Source organism: Oncorhynchus nerka, linkage group LG20 (assembly GCF_034236695.1).
Source record: "Oncorhynchus nerka isolate Pitt River linkage group LG20, Oner_Uvic_2.0, whole genome shotgun sequence".
Classification (NCBI taxonomy): domain Eukaryota; kingdom Metazoa; phylum Chordata; class Actinopteri; order Salmoniformes; family Salmonidae; genus Oncorhynchus; species Oncorhynchus nerka.
In genome coordinates, this window is record NC_088415.1 from 5,867,127 (window position 1) to 5,885,385 (window position 18,259).

The 18,259-nt window shown below is 47.6% G+C and overlaps 1 protein-coding gene across 2 annotated transcripts in view; it reads left to right on the plus strand.

Moving 5' to 3' along the window:
- Positions 1–436: 436 nt before the first annotated feature.
- LOC115125851 (ER membrane protein complex subunit 1-like) overlaps positions 437–18,259 on the plus strand; it is a 36,124-nt gene continuing 18,301 nt past the window's right edge. Inside the window, exons 1-11 of one of the 2 annotated variants that reach the window (XM_065005144.1) lie at positions 437–786; positions 1,253–1,380; positions 1,521–1,586; positions 1,760–1,853; positions 2,014–2,142; positions 2,445–2,571; positions 2,878–3,033; positions 4,855–5,028; positions 7,334–7,405; positions 7,558–7,656; positions 13,140–13,236. In XM_065005144.1, the coding sequence (XP_064861216.1) occupies positions 644–786; positions 1,253–1,380; positions 1,521–1,586; positions 1,760–1,853; positions 2,014–2,142; positions 2,445–2,571; positions 2,878–3,033; positions 4,855–5,028; positions 7,334–7,405; positions 7,558–7,656; positions 13,140–13,236 (1,285 nt within the window). In that variant the 5' untranslated portion in view covers positions 437–643. The remainder of the gene's footprint in view (positions 787–1,252; positions 1,381–1,520; positions 1,587–1,759; positions 1,854–2,013; positions 2,143–2,444; positions 2,572–2,877; positions 3,034–4,854; positions 5,029–7,333; positions 7,406–7,557; positions 7,657–13,139; positions 13,237–18,259) is intronic. The other variant, XM_065005145.1, reaches the window with a different exon arrangement.

Sequence of the window (18,259 nt, forward strand, 5' to 3'; positions counted from 1 at the left end):
CTCGAGTCTGCCTGGAGGTCCAGATGGGTGGGTTTTACAGTTTTGGGACTTTTCTATTGGCTTATTAAGCCAGGCAAGTTCAACCCGGGCACATATTTAAATGAAGTATTTTAAACCCAGGTCAGAATACCATAAAAGATAGGCTACAATATAAGTTATATTAAATTATGAAAATACCATTGACTTACTCTCCAGACAGACAGACAGACAGACAGACAGACAGACAGACAGACAGACAGTGAGTGAGTGAGTGAGTGAGTGAGTGAGTGAGTGAGTGAGTGAGTGAGTGAGTGAGTGAGTGAGTGAGTGTGGTGGTTGGTTTCAGTGCCAATAGTCCTCTCACCATCACTATCCAGCACGGTAGATTGCGGTACTGCACCTTATTATGTTAGTTTACACATCGCCAAATAAAACGAAGAAGAAAATCAACCCGGAAGAGATTATTACATGGGTTATCAGAGACGGAAGAGGAAGTGAGACACCCCACTCCCTATTTTATTCTGGTTACATTTACAGCCAATGAAATAAGCAGACCAGACCCAGCAGCTATTGTATTTGTGTCCATGGGAGAACCACCCCCTTTAAGCAGATCGGAACTGACCATTTTGTTTTCAATGGTTAACGGCCTGAGTGAATCATCTTTATGTATCCACCATCTTTGGTCGTTACCTTCACTAAGAAGTCATCTGTTAAAATGGCTAAACTAACGTCTTTATTTGTAATCTTATTGTCTTTTTTTTGTATTAGTGAAGCTGTTTTCGAAGATCAAGTTGGAAAATTTGATTGGTATGTTAGTTAGCTATTTTACAATTGAGAATGTCTATTGATTGTGCTATGCAGCTAGTGAACGTAAGCTAATGCTATGTGCTAACCATTGACAGCGTCAGATGTGGTTGATTTTAGACACAGGCGAAAAGGCAGTAGATCTCCCCGGGGTTGGATTCACTCAATAGTTAGCCCTGTCATGTGTGCACCCGTCTCTTGTTTGAACATATATGCTAGTCATTCACGAATGTAAATGTATTTTCAGATCGCTTCTTTTAATGGGGTTAAGGATCAATGGGGGAAGGAGACCCGTTACCCCCAGATTTGTCCCACTTGCGATCAGTGTCTTTGCAGATATGATACTGTCTCCAAATGCCACAGTAATGATTATGTGCATTAGTGATTGATTAACTAAAAAATAGCTTGCTATATTTCAACAAGAAGGCTTGACTGTTAAAAATAAATCTTCCCCTTTTTGTGTTTCCAGGAGACAGCAGTATGTGGGGAAGACGCTCTTTGCCCACTTCGAGTCCAATACACAGTCGTCTAAAAAGCTGTTCGTCGCCACCGACAAGAATATCTTTGCCTCTTTCAACTCCAGGACTGGAGATCTCCGTGAGTATTTGTAATTCACATTACAATACGAATGGGTTTATAGCTTTTCTCTTTGACTCTGAAATCTGTGACAAAAATGATTTTAGATTTTTTTTTTTTGAGTTGCATAGAGTTAAATATTTTTCATTCTGACTTTACAGTTTGGAGACACGTGGACAAGACTGGACCAGAGGGAACCATAGACATACTTCTGCTGCATGGGCAAGGTGACTACAACCTATTAAAAGTTTGTTGTAAACCTGCCTAGTTTCTTGGCCTAGCCAACATAACCGTGTTGTACAGAGTCAAAGCATTGGCTTTATCTAGGCCTATGTTCATTTTAAGATCCTGCCTTCGTCTTTCACAGCGGATATTTGACTGTTCTTTACGTCTTCTCTAGATGCTCTGATGGTGGTTGGAGGTGGTCGTTTGCTCCGTTCCTGGGACACAAACATTGGCGGGCTGAACTGGGAGGCCGTGCTGGATACTGGCAGGTGTGTGTGTGTGTGTGTCTCAAATGTTGTGTCTTCGTGTGCAGATTTACCTGTTTCTCATTCTCTGCTATTTTTATATCTGAGAGACACTCTCAATAGAAATGGACATAATTGATTTTTAGAGATTTCGAACTGCTCATAATGTCTCTCTCTATTTCAGCTTCCAGGCTGCGTGTTTTGTGGCCATACAGGACACCGTAAAGCTTGTGGCAGTGCTAAAGAAAGCTGCCATCTCTCTCCACTACTTATCCAATGGACACCAGAAATGGGTGGAGAACCTGCCTGACAGGTAGGTACAGTAGGACACTGGTGCTGTCTGGGACCAGACATGGGTTCAAATGGTATTTGTTTTTATTTCAAATGATTTAGCTGCACTTGGTGACGCTTACCTGACGCAATGGAGCCAATCAAATGTAGCCAAAAGTGCAAGCCCTGCCCATCTTGCAATTCATAAAGGCTCAATCAAACACTCAAAGTATCTAAAAATATTTCAAATAGTATTTGAACCCAGTCTACAGCACGTAGGTAATATGCATTTAATTTCAGGACTGTTGTAAAACTGATCTACTAAGTATTTTCTGTATCCCACAGTGATGCAGTCCAGTACCAGGCAGTGTACTCTGGGGGAGAAGAGGAGGTCTATGTGTTGGGGGTGGTTCCTAACTCTCACCTCACTATCATAGCCTACAGCCTAGAGGATGGAGAGATCATCAAGCAGGTCACTACTCTAGCACTGTCATCAAACCTTCATTGGCAACCATTTTTAAATTCATGAAGGTATCAGGAAAGGGCCTCTCTTCCAGAGCCAGATTAAGCCTAGTCCTTGATTTAAAAATAAATAAATAAAACATCTCCTTTTGAGCATGCTTTTTCAGTCCAGGAGGAAATGGAATCTGTGTCTGGGAAACCAGCCCAAAGGGTTACTCCTCCGTCAGCATCTACACTGTGTCTGTTGGTCCACCGTAAGCCTGTACACGCATGTCCTGTCTCTAACCCAGTGATTCCTGTCTGTCGTTGTCCTCAGAGATCAGTCGAAGCCTCATGGCTGTCCAGTGTTGAGTCCAGCTGTGTGGTGGTTGGTCAAGGGGTGCTGATGTGTGTGGATCCCGCTACTCTCGCCCTCTACACCCTCCCGATACAGGCTGAGGAGACTCCAGAGTTCAGCCAGATCCTACTACAGGTACTGTACCTGTCTCCCACCGCCATATCGTTCAGTGAGCCAGTGCTTGATGGACAACAGATATGTTTGCAACTGATCTTATCGAATAAGAGTAAAATAATTTGTAATGAGTTTTGAATACCATTCGGTATTCAATAACGAGGAGAGGAATCAAAGGTGAAATTGGATCGGATTGGATTTCAGATCTATCTATCGATCTATAGATAGATGATCCGATGATTATATATACATGATAATGGACCTGTATATTTTCAAATAACTGCCCCTTTTCTAGCCTGCAAGTTGAGTTTGACAAACAAATCGGTCTTAAAAAAAAAATCTGAGCAGCCCTCCTTTAAATGTCAAAATCCCAATGTGTCTCCAGCGTGTCAAGTTTTCAAGATGTTGGACTTTCAAGATACAACGTGTCAGTTGACACCTCATGATGACTCCTATGATGCAAAACACTTCCTGATGAAGAGGCAAGTGACACTTTGCATCTTGAAAGTCCAACGTCTTGAACTTGACTGCTGCCGAATGTATCAACAGTGGACTACACCGTCTCGCGTCAAATAGCAACATTCATCCCTCTACCGATTTGTTAAAAAACTAAACAATGTTGTTTGCTCATCTGCCTAAAACGAATTCCCAGTTCTGAAAATCACTCTGTTCTCGGTAGCTATGACTCACTGGCTACTACGGCAACCCATGCTCCAGTTAGCAGCCCTAGTGCAAGCTAGTTTGAACGGTCATGCGCTAGCTAGTTTGAACGGTCATGCGCTAGCTAGTTTGAACGGTCATGCGCTAGCTAGTTTGAACGGTCATGCGCCAGCTAGTTTGAACGCTCATGCGCTAGCTAGTTTGAACGCTCATGCGCTAGCTAGTTTGAACGGTCATGCGCTAGCTAGTTTGAACGGTCATGCGCCAGCTAGTTTGAACGCTCATGCGCTAGCTAGTTTGAACGCTCATGCGCTAGCTAGTTTGAACGCTCATGCGCTAGCTAGTTTGAACGGTCATGCGCTAGCTAGTTTGAACGGTCATGCGCTAGCTAGTTTGAACGGTCATGCGCTAGCTAGTTTGAACGGTCATGCGCCAGCTAGTTTGAACGCTCATGCGCTAGCTAGTTTGAACGCTCATGCGCTAGCTAGTTTGAACGCTCATGCGCTAGCTAGTTTGAACGGTCATGCGCTAGCTAGTTTGAACGGTCATGCGCCAGCTAGTTTGAACGGTCATGCGCCAGCTAGTTTGAACGCTCATGCGCTAGCTAGTTTGAACGCTCATGCGCTAGCTAGTTTGAACGGTCATGCGCTAGCTAGTTTGAACGCTCATGCGCTAGCTAGTTTGCCAGCTTGTTGATGAAGTTGTACGGAACCAAAGTTGTGGGACTGTTGTCAGTCAGATACATGCTGATTTCTGACGACTGGCTCTGTGTCTCGCTACTCTGGAACATTTGGCCAACGTGATGACATCACAGAGAGGAGTCAGTTGTAGAACTCGGCGCACCAATCACAGCAGAACAGAATGAAAACTCATTTGGGAATTAGCGAGAACTTCACTGCACTAGCTAGCATGTGTATTCAGCATGGAGTGTGTGAACTGGTGTTGTTGGCATCCCTGCCTTTTAGCTTCATATGGGTTGATTTTGAGACTGGTTCAGCTAGCGAGCAGACGCTAGCTAATGTTAACGTGTTAGCAAATTTCCATTGTTTTTGAGTAGATTTTTTTCCTTTTAAATCTTGTGAATACCTTGTGGATTGATTATCCCATTGATGCTATTGCTTGATGAGTGGAAACGAATGACCAATGTCTTTCTGTTGCTTCCTTTCCTACTCCCCCCTCTAGTCTCTGGATCTGGAGGTGTCCCCAGGCTTCCAGCCCGTCCTGGTGTCCAGCCAGCCCCACCCGGCCCGCTCACCCCTCTCAGAGTTCTTTCTCCAGCTCGGACCAGACCACCATGTCCTGCTGCAGCTCAATGCTGATGGATACACCATCGCCCCACTCAGAGACTTCCAGCCGGTACACATTCATTCATTCATTCATTCATTCATTCATTCATTCATTCATTCATTCATTTTTGTTTATTCAATATAGTTGAATTCAATAAACGTAATAAATCCCAGACAGGCAATCATTAATGTCACTGACTTTTGTTATACCATACAGTAAACCATATCTACCTGTATACAGTAAACCATGTCTACCTGTATACAGTAAACCATGTCTACCTGTATACAGTAAACCATATCTACCTGTATACAGTAAACCATGTCTACCTGTATACAGTAAACCATGTCTACCTGTATACAGTAAACCATGTCTACCTGTATACAGTAAACCATGTCTACCTGTATACAGTAAACCATGTCTACCTGTATACAGTAAACCATGTCTACCTGTATACAGTAAACCATGTCTACCTGTATACAGTAAACCATGTCTACCTGTATACAGTAAACCATGTCTACCTGTATACAGTAAACCATGTCTACCTGTATACAGTAAACCATGTCTACCTGTATACAGTAAACCATGTCTACCTGTATACAGTGTCTACCTGTATACAGTGTCTACCTGTATACAGTAAACCATGTCTACCTGTATACAGTAAACCATGTCTACCTATATACAGTGTCTACCTATATACAGTAAACCATGTCTACCTATATACAGTGTCTACCTATATACAGTGTCTACCTATATACAGTGTCTACCTATATACAGTGTCTACCTATATACAGTAAACCATGTCTACCTGTATACAGTAAACCATGTCTACCTGTATACAGTAAACCATGTCTACCTGTATACAGTAAACCATGTCTACCTGTATACAGTAAACCATGTCTACCTGTATACAGTGTCTACCTGTATACAGTAAACCATGTCTACCTGTATACAGTAAACCATGTCTACCTGTATACAGTGTCTACCTGTATACAGTAAACCATGTCTACCTGTATACAGTAAACCATGTCTACCTGTATACAGTGTCTACCTGTATACAGTAAACCATGTCTGAGTTTGATTAATGCTATATATTTCTCCCCGGTACCGCACGTCTCCACTGCTATATATTTCTCCCCGGTACCGCACGTCTCCACTGCTATATATTTCTCCCCGGTACCGCACGTCTCTACTGCTATATATTTCTCCCCGGTACCGCACGTCTCTACTGCTATATATTTCTCCCCGGTACCGCACGTCTCTACTGCTATATATTTCTCCCCGGTACCGCACGTCTCTACTGCTATATATTTCTCCCCGGTACCGCACGTCTCTACTGCTATATATTTCTCCCCGGTACCGCACGTCTCTACTGCTATATATTTCTCCCCCGGTACCGCACGTCTCTACTGCTATATATTTCTCCCCCGGTACCGCACGTCTCTACTGCTATATATTTCTCCCCCGGTACCACACGTCTCTACTGCTATATATTTCTCGTCTCTACTGCTATATATTTCTCCCCCGGTACTACACGTCTCTACTGCTATATATTTCTCCCCGGTACCACACGTCTCTACTGCTATATATTTCTCCCCGGTACCGCACGTCTCTACTGCTATATATTTCTCCCCGGTACCACACGTCTCTACTGCTATATATTTCTCCCCGGTACCACACGTCTCTACTGCTATATATTTCTCGTCTCTACTGCTATATATTTCTCCCCCGGTACTACACGTCTCTACTGCTATATATTTCTCCCCGGTACCGCACGTCTCTACTGCTATATATTTCTCCCCGGTACCACACGTCTCTACTGCTATATATTTCTCCCCGGTACCACACGTCTCTACTGCTATATATTTCTCCCCGGTACTACACGTCTCTACTGCTATATATTTCTCCCCCGGTACCACACGTCTCTACTGCTATATATTTCTCCCCGGTACCACACGTCTCTACTGCTATATATTTCTCCCCCGGTACCACACGTCTCTACTGCTATATATTTCTCCCCCGGTACCACACGTCTCTACTGCTATATATTTCTCCCCGGTACTACACGTCTCTACTGCTATATATTTCTCCCCGGTACTACACGTCTCTACTGCTATATATTTCTCCCCGGTACTACACGTCTCTACTGCTATATATTTCTCGTCTCTACTGCTATATATTTCTCCCCGGTACCACACGTCTCTATGGATAGTCCATCTGCTATGTAGCACACTGTGTATTATGTGACTATTTTCCATTTACCAACCTGGACAATATATGACCTCAAATGTTGTTAGTTGGAAGGTCAATAAAGCTGAATGATTTCTAAGTGGAGATAATAAACACGTTTCTGTTGTTGTTGTTGTTGTTTTTACAGGCGTTTTTAGTCTCATTTGCCACCACGGGGAAGAAGACTGTTGCTGCCGTCATGACTCCCAAAAACGAAACGGTGAGTCGTCACGGTGTCGCCTAAACATCTTAAGTGTTACGTCACGCGTGTGATCCGTATAATTTTAGCAGTTTAATTTCAAATTAATTGAATTGAATTATACCGCGGTGAGTAAACCCCGTTGGTTGTCTCCCTTGTCGTTCCCACTGCAGGCTTGCGCCATCAATCTGTTCAGCGTTGACTCTGGTCGCAGGCTGTTGGATACCACCGTCCTCTTTCCCCTGGAGCCTAACGATGGGAAACCACACGCGGTGAGTGTTGTCTGTATGTCGGGAAAGCAGGTAGTAAATATGGGGGTTTTGACACATCCAACCCCCTGGCTTCCAGAAAAATCTAAAGGAAACCCGGTTGGAATCTGCCAATGTTGGGGTGCAGGACGGCAATCACATTTATTAATCCTTTTATATGATCGGTTGAAGTGCTTTACGGGTGATGTCTCACCCTGTAGTGTCTCACCCTGTAGTGTGTGATGTCTCACCCTGTAGTGTCTCACCCTGTGGTGTCTCACCCTGTGGTGTCTCACCCTGTAGTGTCTCACCCTGTAGTGTCTCACCCTGTAGTGTCTCACCCTGTAGTGTCTCACCCTGTAGTGTGTGATGTCTCACCCTGTAGTGTCTCTCCCTGTAGTGTCTCTCCCTGTAGTGTCTCTCCCTGTAGTGTCTCACCCTGTAGTGTGTGATGTCTCACCCTGTAGTGTCTCACCCTGTAGTGTGTGATGTCTCACCCTGTAGTGTCTCACCCTGTAGTGTCTCACCCTGTAGTGTCTCTCCCTGTAGTGTCTCTCCCTGTAGTGTCTCTCCCTGTAGTGTCTCACCCTGTAGTGTCTCACCCTGTAGTGTCTCTCCCTGTAGTGTCTCACCCTGTAGTGTCTCACCCTGTAGTGTCTCACCCTGTAGTGTCTCACCCTGTAGTGTCTCACCCTGTAGTGTCTCACCCTGTAGTGTCTGATGTCTCACCCTGTAGTGTCTCACCCTGTAGTGTCTCACCCTGTAGTGTCTCACCCTGTAGTGTGTGATGTCTCACCCTGTAGTGTCTCACCCTGTAGTGTGTGATGTCTCACCCTGTAGTGTCTCACCCTGTAGTGTCTCTCCCTGTAGTGTCTCTCCCTGTAGTGTCTCACCCTGTAGTGTCTCACCCTGTAGTGTCTCACCCTGTAGTGTCTCACCCTGTAGTGTCTCACCCTGTAGTGTCTCTCCCTGTAGTGTCTCTCCCTGTAGTGTCTCTCCCTGTAGTGTCTCACCCTGTAGTGTCTCACCCTGTAGTGTCTCACCCTGTAGTGTGTGATGTCTCTCCCTGTAGTGTCTCTCCCTGTAGTGTCTCTCCCTGTAGTGTCTCTCCCTGTAGTGTCTCTCCCTGTAGTGTCTCTCCCTGTAGTGTCTCTCCCTGTAGTGTCTCTCCCTGTAGTGTCTCACCCTGTAGTGTCTGATGTCTCTCCCTGTAGTGTCTCTCCCTGTAGTGTCTCTCCCTGTAGTGTCTCACCCTGTAGTGTCTCTCCCTGTAGTGTCTCACCCTGTAGTGTCTCACCCTGTAGTGTCTCACCCTGTAGTGTGTGATGTCTCACCCTGTAGTGTCTCACCCTGTAGTGTGTGATGTCTCACCCTGTAGTGTCTCACCCTGTAGTGTGTGATGTCTCACCCTGTAGTGTCTCTCCCTGTAGTGTCTCTCCCTGTAGTGTCTCACCCTGTAGTGTCTCACCCTGTAGTGTCTCACCCTGTAGTGTCTCACCCTGTAGTGTCTCACCCTGTAGTGTCTCTCCCTGTAGTGTCTCTCCCTGTAGTGTCTCACCCTGTAGTGTCTCACCCTGTAGTGTCTCACCCTGTAGTGTGTGATGTCTCACCCTGTAGTGTCTCACCCTGTAGTGTCTCACCCTGTGGTGTCTCACCCTGTGGTGTCTCACCCTGTGGTGTCTCACCCTGTGGTGTCTCACCCTGTGGTGTCTCACCCTGTGGTGTCTCACCCTGTAGTGTCTCACCCTGTAGTGTCTCACCCTGTAGTGTGTGATGTCTCACCCTGTAGTGTCTCACCCTGTAGTGTCTCACCCTGTAGTGTCTCTCCCTGTAGTGTCTCTCCCTGTAGTGTCTCACCCTGTAGTGTCTCACCCTGTAGTGTCTCTCCCTGTAGTGTCTCTCCCTGTAGTGTCTCTCCCTGTAGTGTCTCACCCTGTAGTGTCTCACCCTGTAGTGTCTCACCCTGTAGTGTGTGATGTCTCTCCCTGTAGTGTCTCTCCCTGTAGTGTCTCTCCCTGTGGTGTCTCTCCCTGTGGTGTCTCTCCCTGTGGTGTCTCACCCTGTGGTGTCTCTCCCTGTAGTGTCTCTCCCTGTGGTGTCTCACCCTGTAGTGTCTCACCCTGTAGTGTCTCTCCCTGTAGTGTCTCTCCCTGTAGTGTCTCACCCTGTAGTGTGTGATGTCTCACCCTGTAGTGTCTCACCCTGTAGTGTCTCTCCCTGTAGTGTCTCTCCCTGTAGTGTCTCACCCTGTAGTGTGTGATGTCTCACCCTGTAGTGTCTCACCCTGTAGTGTCTCACCCTGTAGTGTCTCACCCTGTGGTGTCTCACCCTGTGGTGTCTCACCCTGTGGTGTCTCACCCTGTAGTGTCTCACCCTGTAGTGTCTCACCCTGTAGTGTCTCACCCTGTAGTGTGTGATGTCTCACCCTGTAGTGTCTCACCCTGTAGTGTCTCACCCTGTAGTGTCTCTCCCTGTAGTGTCTCACCCTGTAGTGTCTCACCCTGTAGTGTCTCACCCTGTAGTGTCTCACCCTGTAGTGTCTCTCCCTGTAGTGTCTCACCCTGTAGTGTGTGATGTCTCTCCCTGTAGTGTCTCTCCCTGTAGTGTCTCTCCCTGTAGTGTCTCTCCCTGTGGTGTCTCTCCCTGTGGTGTCTCTCCCTGTGGTGTCTCACCCTGTAGTGTCTCACCCTGTAGTGTCTCTCCCTGTAGTGTCTCACCCTGTAGTGTGTGATGTCTCACCCTGTAGTGTCTCACCCTGTAGTGTCTCTCCCTGTAGTGTCTCACCCTGTAGTGTCTCTCCCTGTAGTGTCTCTCCCTGTGGTGTCTCACCCTGTAGTGTCTCACCCTGTGGTGTCTCACCCTGTAGTGTCTCACCCTGTGATGGCTCACCCTGTGATGTCTCACCCTGTAGTGTGTGGTGTCTCACCCTGTGGTGTCTCACCCTGTGGTGTCTCACCCTGTAGTGTCTCACCCTGTAGTGTCTCACCCTGTGATGTCTCACCCTGTAGTGTGTGATGTCTCACCCTGTAGTGTCTCTCCCTGTAGTGTGTGGTGTCTCTCCCTGTGGTGTCTCACCCTGTGGTGTCTCACCCTGTAGTGTCTCACCCTGTGATGTCTCACCCTGTAGTGTGTGATGTCTCACCCTGTAGTGTCTCACCCTGTAGTGTGTGGTGTCTCACCCTGTAGTGTCTCACCCTGTAGTGTCTCTCCCTGTAGTGTGTGGTGTCTCACCCTGTGGTGTCTCACCCAGTGGTGTCTCACCCTGTAGTGTCTCACCCTGTAGTGTGTGGTGTCTCACCCTGTAGTGTGTGATGTCCCACCCTGTAGTGTCTCACCCTGTAGTGTCTCACCCTGTAGTGTCTCTCCCTGTAGTGTCTCTCCCTGTAGTGTCTCTCCCTGTAGTGTCTCTCCCTGTAGTGTCTCTCCCTGTAGTGTCTCACCCTGTAGTGTCTCACCCTGTAGTGTCTCACCCTGTAGTGTCTCACCCTGTAGTGTCTCACCCTGTAGTGTCTCACCCTGTAGTGTCTCTCCCTGTAGTGTCTCTCCCTGTAGTGTCTCTCCCTGTAGTGTCTCTCCCTGTAGTGTCTCTCCCTGTAGTGTCTCACCCTGTAGTGTGTGATGTCTCTCCCTGTAGTGTCTCACCCTGTAGTGTGTGATGTCTCTCCCTGTAGTGTCTCTCCCTGTAGTGTCTCTCCCTGTAGTGTCTCTCCCTGTAGTGTCTCTCCCTGTAGTGTCTCTCCCTGTAGTGTCTCACCCTGTAGTGTCTCACCCTGTAGTGTGTGATGTCTCACCCTGTAGTGTCTCACCCTGTAGTGTGTGATGTCTCACCCTGTAGTGTCTCACCCTGTAGTGTGTGATGTCTCTCCCTGTAGTGTCTCTCCCTGTAGTGTCTCTCCCTGTAGTGTCTCTCCCTGTAGTGTCTCTCCCTGTAGTGTCTCACCCTGTAGTGTCTCACCCTGTAGTGTCTCACCCTGTAGTGTGTGATGTCTCACCCTGTAGTGTCTCACCCTGTAGTGTCTCACCCTGTAGTGTGTGATGTCTCTCCCTGTAGTGTCTCTCCCTGTAGTGTCTCTCCCTGTAGTGTCTCTCCCTGTAGTGTCTCTCCCTGTAGTGTCTCTCCCTGTAGTGTCTCACCCTGTAGTGTCTCACCCTGTAGTGTGTGATGTCTCACCCTGTAGTGTCTCACCCTGTAGTGTCTCACCCTGTAGTGTGTGATGTCTCTCCCTGTAGTGTCTCTCCCTGTAGTGTCTCACCCTGTAGTGTGTGATGTCTCACCCTGTAGTGTCTCACCCTGTAGTGTCTCTCCCTGTAGTGTCTCTCCCTGTAGTGTCTCTCCCTGTAGTGTCTCACCCTGTAGTGTCTCACCCTGTAGTGTCTCACCCTGTAGTGTGTGATGTCTCACCCTGTAGTGTCTCACCCTGTAGTGTCTCACCCTGTAGTGTGTGATGTCTCTCCCTGTAGTGTCTCTCCCTGTAGTGTCTCTCCCTGTAGTGTCTCTCCCTGTAGTGTCTCACCCTGTAGTGTCTCACCCTGTAGTGTGTGATGTCTCTCCCTGTAGTGTCTCTCCCTGTAGTGTCTCACCCTGTAGTGTGTGATGTCTCACCCTGTAGTGTGTGATGTCTCTCCCTGTAGTGTCTCTCCCTGTAGTGTCTCACCCTGTAGTGTCTCACCCTGTAGTGTCTCACCCTGTAGTGTCTCACCCTGTAGTGTCTCACCCTGTAGTGTGTGATGTCTCTCCCTGTAGTGTCTCTCCCTGTAGTGTCTCTCCCTGTAGTGTCTCTCCCTGTAGTGTCTCTCCCTGTAGTGTCTCTCCCTGTAGTGTCTCACCCTGTAGTGTGTGATGTCTCACCCTGTAGTGTCTCACCCTGTAGTGTGTGATGTCTCTCCCTGTAGTGTCTCACCCTGTAGTGTCTCACCCTGTAGTGTCTCACCCTGTAGTGTCTCTCCCTGTAGTGTCTCTCCCTGTAGTGTCTCTCCCTGTAGTGTCTCTCCCTGTAGTGTCTCTCCCTGTAGTGTCTCTCCCTGTAGTGTCTCTCCCTGTAGTGTCTCTCCCTGTAGTGTCTCTCCCTGTAGTGTCTCACCCTGTAGTGTGTGATGTCTCTCCCTGTAGTGTCTCACCCTGTAGTGTCTCACCCTGTAGTGTCTCACCCTGTAGTGTCTCACCCTGTAGTGTCTCACCCTGTAGTGTCTCTCCCTGTAGTGTCTCTCCCTGTAGTGTCTCTCCCTGTAGTGTCTCTCCCTGTAGTGTCTCTCCCTGTAGTGTCTCACCCTGTAGTGTCTCACCCTGTAGTGTCTCACCCTGTAGTGTGTGATGTCTCTCCCTGTAGTGTCTCTCCCTGTAGTGTGTGATGTCTCTCCCTGTAGTGTCTCTCCCTGTAGTGTCTCTCCCTGTAGTGTCTCTCCCTGTAGTGTCTCTCCCTGTAGTGTCTCTCCCTGTAGTGTCTCACCCTGTAGTGTCTCACCCTGTAGTGTGTGGTGTCTCACCCTGTGATGTCTCCCCTCCCCAGCTGTACGTTCATGCCTTCCTGAAGAAGGACGACTCTGTGGGCTACAGGGTCCTAGTGCAGACACAGGACCATGCTCTCACCTTCATACAGCAGCCAGGTATGTTTACACACACACACACACACACACGTGTTGGTTTTACTATCCTTGTGAGGACCAAACCATCGATTCCCATTCAAAATCCTATTTTCCCTAACCTTAACTCTGAACCCAACTCCTAACCCTGATTGTAAACTCACCCCCTCAGCCTAAAATAGCTTTTTCTTCCTTGTGGGGACTGAGAAATATCCCCACTTGTCTTAATTTTCCTTGTTTTAGTATCCTTGTAAAACCAGAAACGTGCACACACACATTAGGGATTTGTCTGCCATTGTAATCTTTGTATTTTTTGGGGTAAAAAAATAAATTAATAATAATAATAATAATAATAATTGGGATAGAAAAGCGCTCTCGGTGTGTAAACTTAAGCGAAAAATCAGATATAAAATATGTAGAAAAAGATAATGGTCTAGATTGTTCTCATTCGAATGTTTAAAAAAAAAACTAACTTAAGTTAGACGGTTGGGGAGAATTGAAAATTCAAAAAACAAAGCATTTATTAGTATTCATTTTGTTATTATGTTTGTGCGAAAGAACACAGCATTGTCCATCGAGAAATGTGTTGCAGGAAATTAGCTTCATTTTTTTTTTTTTTTACAAATAATCTCAACCTCACCGAGATGTAAAATATCCTCTACAATGTCGCCGTGACGACGGGCGACGGTTCTCATTGCCACGCCCACCACCTAAGCTTATTTTGGATTCACACAAAAAAAAAACTGAACACACACACACAGACACACTGGAACACACACACACAGACACACTGGAACACACACACACAGACACACTGGAACACACACACACACAGACACACTGGAACACACACACACAGACACACTGGAACACACACACACAGACACACTGGAACACACACACACAGACACACTGGAACACACACACACAGACACACTGGAACACACACACACACAGACACACTGGAACACACACACACACAGACACACTGGAACACACACACACACAGACACACTGGAACACACACACACACAGACACACTGGAACACACACACACACAGACACACTGGAACACACACACACACAGACACACTGGAACACACACACACACAGACACACTGGAACACACACACACACACACACACTGGAACACACACACACACAGACACACTGGAACACACACACACACAGACACACTGGAACACACACACACACAGACACACTGGAACACACACACACACAGACACACTGGAACACACAGACACACAGACACACTGGAACACACACACACAGACACACTGGAACACACACACACACAGACACACTGGAACACACACACACACAGACACACTGGAACACACACACACACACACACTGGAACACACACACACACACACACTGGAACACACACACACACACACACTGGAACACACACACACTGGAACACACACACACAGACACACTGGAACACACACACACAGACACACTGGAACACACAGACACACTGGAACACACACACACACAGACACACTGGAACACACACACACACAGACACACTGGAACACACACACACAGACACACTGGAACACACACACACACAGACACACTGGAACACACACACACACACAGACACACTGGAACACACACACACACAGACACACTGGAACACACACACACACAGACACACTGGAACACACACACACACAGACACACTGGAACACACACACACACAGACACACTGGAACACACACACACACAGACACACTGGAACACACACACACACAGACACACTGGAACACACACACACACAGACACACTGGAACACACACACACACAGACACACTGGAACACACACACACACAGACACACTGGAACACACACACACACAGACACACTGGAACACACACACACACAGACACACTGGAACACACACACACACAGACACACTGGAACACACACACACACAGACACACTGGAACACACACACACACAGACACACTGGAACACACACACACACAGACACACTGGAACACACACACACACACACACTGGAACACACACACACACACACACTGGAACACACACACACACACACACTGGAACACACACACACACACACACTGGAACACACACACACACACACACTGGAACACACACACACACACACACTGGAACACACACACACAGACACACTGGAACACACACACACAGACACACTGGAACACACACACACAGACACACTGGAACACACACACACAGACACACTGGAACACACACACACAGACACACTGGAACACACACACAGACACACTGGAACACACACACACAGACACACTGGAACACACACACACAGACACACTGGAACACACAGACACACTGGAACACACACACACAGACACACTGGAACACACAGACACACTGGAACACACAGACACACTGGAACACACAGACACACAGACACACTGAACACACACACACACAGACACACTGGAACACACACACACACAGACACACTGGAACACACACACACACAGACACACTGGAACACACACACACACAGACACACTGGAACACACACACACACAGACACACTGGAACACACACACACACAGACACACTGGAACACACACACACACAGACACACTGGAACACACACACACACAGACACACTGGAACACACACACACACAGACACACTGGAACACACACACACACAGACACACTGGAACACACACACACACAGACACACTGGAACACACACACACACAGACACACTGGAACACACACACACACAGACACACTGGAACACACACACACACAGACACACTGGAACACACACACACACAGACACACTGGAACACACACACACACAGACACACTGGAACACACACACACACAGACACACTGGAACACACACACACACAGACACACTGGAACACACACACACACAGACACACTGGAACACACACACACACAGACACACTGGAACACACACACACACAGACACACTGGAACACACACACACAGACACACTGGAACACACACACACAGACACACTGGAACACACACACACACACACACTGGAACACACACACACAGACACACTGGAACACACACACACAGACACACTGGAACACACACACACAGACACACTGGAACACACACACACACTGGAACACACACACACACTGGAACACACACACACACAGACACACTGGAACACACACACACAGACACACTGGAACACACACACACACAGACACACTGGAACACACACACACACAGACACACTGGAACACACACACACACAGACACACTGGAACACACACACACACAGACACACTGGAACACACACACACACAGACACACTGGAACACACACACACACAGACACACTGGAACACACACACACACAGACACACTGGAACACACACACACACAGACACACTGGAACACACACACACACAGACACACTGGAACACACACACACACAGACACACTGGAACACACACACACAGACACACTGGAACACACACACAGACACACTGGAACACACACACACAGACACACTGGAACACACACACACAGACACACTGGAACACACAGACACACTGGAACACACACACACAGACACACTGGAACACACAGACACACTGGAACACACAGACACACTGGAACACACACACACACAGACACACTGGAACACACACACACACAGACACACTGGAACACACACACACACAGACACACTGGAACACACACACACACAGACACACTGGAACACACACACACACAGACACACTGGAACACACACACACACAGACACACTGGAACACACACACACACAGACACACTGGAACACACACACACAGACACACTGGAACACACACACACAGACACACTGGAACACACACACACAGACACACTGGAACACACACACACAGACACACTGGAACACACACACACAGACACACTGGAACACACACACACAGACACACTGGAACACACAGACACACTGGAACACACACACACAGACACACTGGAACACACAGACACACTGGAACACACACACACACAGACACACTGGAACACACACACACACAGACACACTGGAACACACACACACACAGACACACTGGAACACACACACACACAGACACACTGGAACACAGACACACTGGAACACACACACACACAGACACACTGGAACACACACACACACAGACACACTGGAACACACACACACACAGACACACTGGAACACACACACACACAGACACACTGGAACACACACACACAGACACACTGGAACACACACACACAGACACACTGGAACACACACACACACAGACACACTGGAACACACACACACACAGACACACTGGAACACACACACACAGACACACTGGAACACACACACACAGACACACTGGAACACACACACACAGACACACTGGAACACACACACACACACACACTGGAACACACACACACAGACACACTGGAACACACACACACAGACACACTGGAACACACACACACAGACACACTGGAACACACACACACAGACACACTGGAACACACACACACAGACACACTGGAACACACACACACAGACACACTGGAACACACACACAGACACACTGGAACACACACACAGACACACTGGAACACACACACACAGACACACTGGAACACACAGACACACTGGAACACACACACACAGACACACTGGAACACACAGACACACTGGAACACACAGACACACTGGAACACACACACACACACACAGACACACTGGAACACACACACACACAGACACACTGGAACACACACACACACAGACACACTGGAACACACACACACACAGACACACTGGAACACACACACACACAGACACACTGGAACACACACACACACAGACACACTGGAACACACACACACACAGACACACTGGAACACACACACACACAGACACACTGGAACACACACACACAGACACACTGGAACACACACACACACAGACACACTGGAACACACACACACACA